The sequence below is a fragment of the Pocillopora verrucosa genome, chromosome 14 (assembly GCF_036669915.1).
Source record: "Pocillopora verrucosa isolate sample1 chromosome 14, ASM3666991v2, whole genome shotgun sequence".
Lineage (NCBI taxonomy): Eukaryota > Metazoa > Cnidaria > Anthozoa > Scleractinia > Pocilloporidae > Pocillopora > Pocillopora verrucosa.
The window spans coordinates 6,001,413-6,010,399 of NC_089325.1; the positions used below are offsets into that span (position 1 = coordinate 6,001,413).

Consider the following 8,987-nt stretch of genomic DNA (forward strand, 5'->3'; position numbering starts at 1 on the left):
CCAACTTTAGATGCCGATATCAAGACAACCACTCGGAATATCGAAAAAGCCCGACACGCGTTCGTTGATTGATACCTTGTGAATGAGACTGTGCAGCCAGTTTGCTCGTGCTGCGGCATCCGATACCTGATAACTTCAATGGAAGAACTTTCGGTCGTTTCACGCCTTACCCGGCTCCTGATACTTCCTGAAGTAAAAATTCGCCAAAATTATATTTTTATGGTAATCTGCAGTTATTAAGCTTTCTTCTGATGTATAGTTTGCTAGGATTTTAGACAAGACAACAATATCGGCAGCATTGACTGGGTGTTAGCTTTTTCACACGGAAAACTTGGAAATGAATGAATGGGATAAGTTTATAAAGAAACCGTGGCGCTGCGTCAGTGGGGTTACCGGTATAACAAGACAGTTTGTTTTACAAACATGATTGATATGGACTGATCTGAGCAGTATACAGGACGTGTGTCATATGAACTTCATAATGGACCTCGTTCACCGTAGAGTCTCTAGCCTAGCAGTATGCATGTCATATGAACTTAGTAATGGACCTCGCTCACCGTAGAGTCTCTATCCTAGCAGTATGCATGTCATATGAACTCCGTTATGGACCTTGGTCACCGTAGAGCCTCCAGCCTAAAAGTATGCATTTCATATGAACTTTGTAATGGACCTCGCATACCGTAGAGTCTCTATCCTAGCAGTATGCACGCCATATGAACTTCGTAAGGAACCTCGCTTACCGAAGGGTCTCTGTGGCTCAGTGGTAGAGCATCGGAGCGCGGAATCCGAAGGTCTAAGGTTCGATTCCTCATTGGAACTCAGTTTTTTTTCTTTGTCCCACATGTTTCACACATGTTGCACGTGGTAGACGCGACTCGGGCTGATACCAATTGTTTATTAAAACGTTCCTCGATTACTTTTTCTTCACGTGCGCGTCATATTCCATCGACTATATATGACGCGACTATATATGCTTGAATGGCAAAACTCTCGTCTTCAGAGTAAGATGGAGTCACCCGTAGAGCGGGCAAGTTCCCGCCAAAGCCGTGACATAGATATCGCCAGAAACGTTTACGACGAAAGCTTCTTCACTGCATCAAAACGCCATGGCTCTCCATTGAGTAGCAAAGAAGACTCAACGAAGAAGAGCCGTTACTTGAATGCCGTTCGTCGAAAGCTTTCTCCGAGTTCGTGTTCATGGAGTGGATTCATCTCTGTGCTGACTCAGCTCATGCCGATTATTCGTTGGTTACCAAAATACAACTTCAAAGAAGATTTGTTTCCCGACTTAAATGGAGGTGTTACGGTCGCTGTCATGCATATTCCTCAAGGTATAGCAATTTTGTACTGATCCATGGATCGTCTGCCTAGTTATGTCTTAACATCATCCGACTGACAAAACCACACGTTAAGATTTAGTTTGGCAACAGCTAGAATTAATCTGTACGTAATGCGTTCGCTTTGGAGAAGAGGGCATTATTTGGCAGTTCGCTTTCTTTGTTATAGCGAGGAATTACTGTCAAAATATCAGTAAGAAGAATGGGAGGGGTGCGCATTACTGCTGGGGGTTAGTCGACGGGAACTATCAGTTACACAAATTGTGTGGACTTAATAAATAGCTGGGGGTAATTTGGGAAGATTATTATGGCTTTAGCATCTTTGAAAACTGTCACATGTCAGGAGCTCATTTTTGAGTAATCGGCTCCTGCACATGTCTTTTTCTGACGTCATCTTTTTCTCTTCCAGGACTCGCATTCGCCATGCTGGCTTCTCTTCCGCCGGTCACGGGACTTTACACCGCCATTGTCCCAGTATTGCTTTATATGATCATGGGTACATCACGTCACTTGTCTGTAGGTATGGAGGAAATTCTTTCCTTTTGTTTTTTTTTTAGTACCTCTGCAGCTTTGAAGGAATGATTCTATCATTAATACACAAGTTTTTGGTTGTATTAACCCTTTACACCCTGATATCAGTATGCATATTCTCAATACTGTTAGCTATATTTTTCCTAAAGCTCTGACAAGGAGAATTCGTTCAACAATCAAGAGCTTCTCTCGTTGGTGATCATTTCCTTTATTTACGTGACCTTAATGTGCGATTCTTCGGTGAGGAGAGATTAGATGCCAATCTCTGTCAGGTGTTAAAGGGTTAAATGGCCGACAGACTGTAGTGAGACAAGTAATCAGTTTAATGATTGGTTGTTGTTGTCACGTGATAGGTAGTTTTGCAGTCATTTGTTTGATGGTGGCACAAGTTGTTGAACGCGAAGTAGGTCACATGCCCGCAACACCCAGTCCCGCACCAGGTAATAGCTCGATGCCCAGTCCTTCTCCGACAAGTGGAGGCTCCGCGTTATGGTCACCCTACGATTCGGCCAAATTGGAAGTCGCCATTTCCCTCTCCTTACTCGTTGGCATCATCCAGGTAAAGTGATTTACCATTTGCTTTCTACAAATGTGAATAGTAGTTTAAAAAGTATGTTTTTTTAACGGTAGGTTATCATGGGAGTGGCGAAGCTGGGGGTTGTGGCGACGTACTTGTCGGATCCATTGATCAGCGGTTTCACCACAGGATCAGCGGTGCTTGTTGTCAACAGCCAATTGAAACATATACTTGGACTAACAGTTCCTCGGATCACCGGATCATTTGCCGCAGTGAAGGTAACTAAGCCTTGAGCACATTGTTTCAACCATCCTCTAACCATCTGCCGAATCCTTGGAAAATAAATCTCGAAGTTTGAAAAAATCACTAGAATACACGAATTGTATCCGATTTCCGACCAAATGGTCACAATATCTACCTTATATTCTACCAAAATTACTGTTAATTCATATCCCTCAGAGTGGCTTACCTGTTAGGGAGCTCTTTCTTTATCTCCTCTAGGCCTAAGATTCTTTACATCGTCTTTGAATACTATTAAATTGTTAAACTTCGCGTATATATTTTCTTTCTTCTCGTGCTCCGCTAAATTTGAGTATAGGATTTTTTCCAAGATAAATTTTACGACCTAGATCTAGAGATGCCCGAACCAATAACCGGGAATTCGTGATCGAACTAACCTTTTCAATGATTCAAACAAATGATGATGATAATTGCTTTCAGATCTTTATTCATATGATGAAAAACATTCCCTCGGCGAACGTTGGAGCCGTAATTACAGGCCTGCTCTGTCTTTTTCTGTTGATTGGACTGAAAGAAATAAACGTTAGATTCAAGGACAAACTGAAAGTTCCCATCCCTGCTGAACTTCTAGTGGTAAGAACATTTATTTCATTGGGTCAATTTGTAGGATAGTAGCCGTGGATATGAAACAGTGCCTCGAAATTTTCTATTCTTCCTCCAATAAGGATTAATTTACTGTAGGGGTGTGGCCAGGATTTTCAAAGGGGGGGGGGTCCATGCTGTGTCAAACAGAGGGTACTCACCCGTTTTAACCAACTGAATATTGAGGGTCGTTTTCTTAAAAAAAAAAAAGGCTCACAATGGGGGGAGGGTGGTTAAGGGCACCCCAGGTCCCCCCCACCCTAGCTACGTCCTTGAACTGGTAAGGCTCGAAACTTCGTAGCTAGTTACCCAGAACGAGAAAGCCTGGAACAAGAAACTTTTTTTTATCTTTTTAAATGCATTCTTTAATCTATTAATTTTTATATTCATTTTTCAATCAAAGGATTCACAAACAATCAGAGAAATCTTTAGAAGCCCTGTTTTCTCCTGTTCAGTCAATTTGATCGAAAGCTTGGGAAACAAGGACAAACGGCTTGTTCTCACCTTTGTTTCCTTTTTTATCTGATCAGGTTGTTGTCGGAACTGCCATCTCATATGGTGCGGCCATTAATGCGAACTTTGGTACACCGATCATAGGAGAAATACCGAAGGGGTATGTAATATACCTTGTGGTGTGCTAGACACAAGTAACATAGTGTGTTGTAACGATTTGTCTTTTAACATCGAGCGGGAGCAGTTTCCCTTGTGTGACACACCGTAAAATTGAACTTTCGCGGTAACAATATTTCGGTTGCAACTACGTATGGCTTAAATTCGAAGTCTGATATCGTTTATAGGCACAAAAGTATTTATAACTAGCTTTTAGTAACTGCGTTGTCCACGAGGAGATGTTCATAATTGTCTTTCAACAAACCACATCTCTTTGTGCATACGTTTGTCCCAAATTTTTTTTATCGAACTGCAACGAATATTTTTCTTCATCAGCTCCCTAGCAGGCCACGTTTTATTTAGTTCTTCATTCACTTGATTCGGTTTCAGACTTCCCCCTCTGAGTGTACCATCTTTATCCAAGATCTCGAACATTTTCTCAGACGCCTTTGTCATCGCAGTGGTGATATTTGCTACAAACATCTCGCTAAGTACGATGTTTGCTAAGAAGCGTGGTTACTCAGTCGATCCGAACCAGGTTTGTTTATTAAGAATTGTACATGAATGAAAAAAACACATACACACAATAAAAACCGAAGAGGAATTAGTGGGTGACGCAGTAGCATTTTGGTCCGTGCACGGTGTTGGGTTCTTGGGAAGACACTCTTCTTTCACTGTGCCACCCCACGCTCCCCCTCCCCCCCTGCCAGGAGTCCAAAGGGGTGCTGGTAAACTGTCAGGGTAAATTGAAGAAGTGCGGAAGATACCCCATTGTGATGGACTAGCGTCTTACCTGACTTAACTATTGCCTGTAGAACAATTGATTTTGAACAGGGGGGAGCAGCAATATTCCTAATGCTGCTGAAGCTGAGATAAACTCGCCGGGATGGCCCTTTCTAGCTTGTAAGCTAACATTACCTTTGCCAACACATCGACCGACTGGTCTTAGTATAAATCGGGTGATGGAATACTTTACCTCAGCCCTGGTAACGAGGTAGACGTTAGCAAAGAGATTGCAAAGTAGAGTATTCAGATAATTTTTCTGTCGAAGCGTCCTTACACATAAGTATATTTCAACTTTCAATACGGGACAGACCTCTTTGAGATGTGGGCGCCGACCGTAAACAAGGTAACATCAGATTTAGCGCGAGTTGATCCTTATCAGTCAGACTGAGTTGGACATTAAGGCTCTTGTTTAACAAATCACAGATCCATGTAATCATATTGCTGTTTTTCTTCCCTCTTCTCATTTCAGGAGCTGATTGCGTATGGAGCAGGAAACATTGGTGGATCTTTTTTTTCGTGTTTCCCGATCTGCAATGCTTTAGCGCGTACAGCGGTACAGGAAAACCTTGCAAACACTCAGGTAACCAAAAATAACCAAATGCGGTTTTTAAATTGTTTTTTAATCATTCCTTGACCTTGAAAAGCCACTGACCTATCGTTAAGTGCAAAAACCGTCGTGTCGATAAATGGTGTCATTTTTTTTTAGCATACTAAGTGTTTTACGAGGTGTAGAGTGAGTTCTTCTTCATAGCAAACTGGTTAGGGGCAATTATGAAAAGAAGTGTTCTGCGCGCGCCAAAGGATGCTTCACGGATTAATTGTTTCTTTTGTGTTATTATTTCACAGCTTTGCAGCGTGGTTGTGATCATCTTGGTCCTTCTCGTTCTACTGTTTATTGCTCCACTTTTTTTCCATCTTCCAAAGGTGAATTATACGTTTCAAAAATTCTTGCGCTGGCATAAGCTGTTGTTGTGTCATTTCTTGAATTTGCAAACGTTTTTTGTGTTATTGTTACTTTTGAGCCCATCAAGTTATGTTTGCTTTAATCCAGGCTATCCTAGCTGCAGTTGTGATCGCCAATCTCGTTGGCCTGCTCAAACAATTTAGACGGCTGCGGCAGTTATGGGGAATTCACAAACCTGATGCGGTAAGAAACAGTGCAATAGGTGTTAATAGTTCTCTCTTAACCCTTTACTCTCTAACATCAGTATGCATATTCTCCATACCGTTTTCTGTACATTTCCTAAGGTGCTGACAGGAGCATTTGTTTAACAATCAAGAGCTTCTTTAGTTGGTTATCATTTCCTGTGTGATTCAGGGGTGTATTGTAAGGAGAAGTTATATGCTTGTCACTTTTAAGTTCAAAGGGTAAACGTACCTCGATAATTACTTTACGAGTGGGATTAACAACTAGATTAATAACACAAATAGTAAAACAAGTTCAGTATGCAAATTCATTTAAGTTTTTAAAAAGAAGTTTAAAAGATTTTTATTCCGTTTTGTTTTGAAATCTCACAGATTGTATGGTTTTTCTCTTGTTTTGGTGTCATACTGCTGGGAGTTGGTCTTGGACTTGGTGTAGGCGTGATCTGCGCCTTATTTATAGTGGTTTTCTCTCTTTCCAGGTACAAAAAGACTACATCTAAGTAGATTTCTTTCCTTCCCTTATTTTCACTTATTTACTTTATGTAGTGGTCAATTGTAGTATGCAACACAGCTTTATTGACAGCTTATTTAGTGATAAAACGAAAGCTCGCCATGAGCTCTTGATTCTTGGATAGATATGCTAAGGAGTCGAGAACTTTCTATATTCTATCTATAAATCAGAAGCAGCCTGACTTAGCGTAAGATTTTGGAATGTTCTGGATTATTCTACAACATTACTCTGCAGAGCACAATCAACTGATCTAACTTCAGGGCATTGAGCTTTGATCCAGAACCTTAAAGTCTTTCGAAGTACACTTGCATTTTGGAAATTTCCTGTGTTAATCGATTCCAAAGCACTTTTTAGCATTAACATGGCATTAGCCAAACATTTGGCGGGACTTTCCGTCTCTCCCTTCATCAGACTCGGTATCTTCCTCTGATTTGAGCTGTATATTTTTCAAAACATCTCCACTTTAGGTCCAAGTACACAATCCTTGGAAGAGTAAAAGAGACTGAGTTATATCGTGACATCAACCAATGGCCCTCGGTAGGTTATTTGTCTAAATTTACAAGGTCGACTATCATAATTATTTTTGTTCTCCCTGGTGCTTTGTGTGCTTTTTGTAAGTTTCGGTGTCATCATTTGTGGATTCAGGTTTATGAGTCAAAGCTTGTGTGAAATTGTGTTTCCGACTTCTATTTTGTCACCGAACAATAACGCTTCCATGTAACATTTTTCTTTAAAGGCTTTTGAGGTCCGTAGTGTGAAGGTGGTGAGACTCGAGTCTCCTCTTTTCTTTGGTAACGCGGAGCGCTTCAGAGAGGCACTTATTGATGCCACTGGAGTGGATCCCAGTTCTCAACAGGAAGCACCCAAACTGGGAAACGACGGCGAAAAACATGATCTTCTCAAGAACAAAAGCGGTGGAAACAGTTACGGAGGAATCCCTGGCGTTGTAAGTTAGATTTAGTAACTCTCTTATAAAGTATTCGCAGCGGTAAGTCGAATACTGGCGTACACTGGGGAACAATAATGGACCTAAGACAGACATCGATATTATTGCGGTTGGTGGTTTCTTTCAACAACACTTAAATCTAATGTTTCTTTGCGCAATAAACAATTTACATACCAACAATTGGATTAATCAGGATGTCTCCGCCAGCACCACAGAATAGATGCCAATATCTTTGAATCAAGAATGTTGACTACACTTTTTTTAACCTTCTGTTTGCTTCTCTGCGATGCTGGCATAGTTATAAGGTGTTCACGTTTAGCACCAAAGCTGTTAATTTCTCTCGAGGTTCTTCCCTCTTGTAATCATAACAGGAAAATTTTTTTTTGCAATGTGTTTTGAACATGCAATACATGTAATTGTCTTGACTGCTTAAACGCTTAATTGTTGTCCATTTTTAAATAGAAACCAATTCCTGAGGACAAGGGTAGGACCTCAAGGACAGCTGCCGTTGAAGTTGATGAGCCGCAAACCAGCATTCGCGCTATCGTCATTGATTGTAGCAGTTTTACTTCTATCGATTCTGTTGGACTTCAAACGCTTCCCTCTGTAAGTACTAAGCTTAGGAACTGGTCATTTTTTTAGCGGCTGGATCGGAAGGGAGGGGGGGGGGAAAGGGGGTTGGAGTATTTTGGTTTTGTCACGATTTAATTTAAATGATATCTCCCCGTTAGGCTCTATGATATTCTTGCGATTCCCTCCTCACTGGCAGTTAATTGGAAAGTCAATTTTTCATAGTCTCCCCTTTACACTCTTTTGGCGACGACTAATCCCCTTTCTGTTCCCTCTGAAAACCATGTGATCCTCCAAAAATTCAAGAAATCTTCTTTTCATCCTCTAGCTTCTATCGGAGTTCAAGAAAGCTGGAGTTAAGATATACCTAGCTGGTTGCTCATGTGAGTATTTCCTTTTTTCAAGTTTTGAATCATAGTTTGGGCGGAATTCACGATAAAAAAAAATCACTCCTATTATAAGGGTGATGTCTGACTCTCTGACGTAATAATTTACCTACTAAGCGCGATGTCGTCTCTCCTCAGCAAACCTCATTAAAAGGCTCGCAAGTCCCTCTGAGAGGTCCGCTATACAGGCCATTCCACGTCACGCGATGTTTCCATCCATTCATGACGCCGTTACATCAGCCGCACGATCACGTAACAACCCAGTAAGTTCCACAATCACGTGACGGTTAAACAAAACTGATTCGCATGTCTTGGCCTTGATAGCGAAGAGCAAAATGAAGGAAGTGTACAATGAAAAACTATGGTGTTTCTGACCTTTGAAACTGTCACCTCTCATTCTGATCTTTCAAATATTTTTTCAATGTTTTTACTTACATTTTGGCCACTTTTACTGGTCTTCTCAAGACTTAAAATAGACATGAAGGTTCATATAACGGATCGTTGTTTTTTGATTCATGACCGTAAACTGAGGCATATTCTGACCATTAAATGATCTAATATTCATGTGGGAATGCGCGGGAAAATGCACTTTAAGTACATCCTGAAATACGCATATCAATGCAATAATTCATGGTCCCACTTTGTTACTTTATGTATTGCGATATGAGTAAATATTAATGATGACTACCTACAGTGATTAATATGTCCTCATTTGCTTTCCTTGCAGCTTTCGGGAGAAGACGGTGAGTCATGTTTGTAATGCTGA

The 8,987-nt window shown here is 40.9% G+C and overlaps 1 protein-coding gene across 1 annotated transcript in view; it reads left to right on the forward strand.

The window, feature by feature from the left end:
• Nucleotides 1-909: 909 nt before the first annotated feature.
• LOC131778297 (prestin) overlaps nt 910-8,987 on the forward strand; it is an 8,467-nt gene continuing 389 nt past the window's right edge. Inside the window, exons 1-17 of the mRNA XM_059094707.2 lie at nt 910-1,331; nt 1,747-1,857; nt 2,222-2,427; nt 2,499-2,663; nt 3,106-3,258; nt 3,798-3,880; nt 4,267-4,414; nt 5,132-5,242; nt 5,509-5,586; nt 5,714-5,809; nt 6,181-6,287; nt 6,787-6,856; nt 7,056-7,265; nt 7,728-7,871; nt 8,164-8,218; nt 8,360-8,484; nt 8,949-8,987. The exon at nt 8,949-8,987 is cut by the window's right edge and continues 389 nt beyond it. Of these exons, the coding sequence (XP_058950690.2) occupies nt 956-1,331; nt 1,747-1,857; nt 2,222-2,427; nt 2,499-2,663; nt 3,106-3,258; nt 3,798-3,880; nt 4,267-4,414; nt 5,132-5,242; nt 5,509-5,586; nt 5,714-5,809; nt 6,181-6,287; nt 6,787-6,856; nt 7,056-7,265; nt 7,728-7,871; nt 8,164-8,218; nt 8,360-8,484; nt 8,949-8,981 (2,271 nt within the window). The 5' untranslated portion in view covers nt 910-955 and the 3' untranslated portion in view covers nt 8,982-8,987. The remainder of the gene's footprint in view (nt 1,332-1,746; nt 1,858-2,221; nt 2,428-2,498; nt 2,664-3,105; nt 3,259-3,797; nt 3,881-4,266; nt 4,415-5,131; nt 5,243-5,508; nt 5,587-5,713; nt 5,810-6,180; nt 6,288-6,786; nt 6,857-7,055; nt 7,266-7,727; nt 7,872-8,163; nt 8,219-8,359; nt 8,485-8,948) is intronic.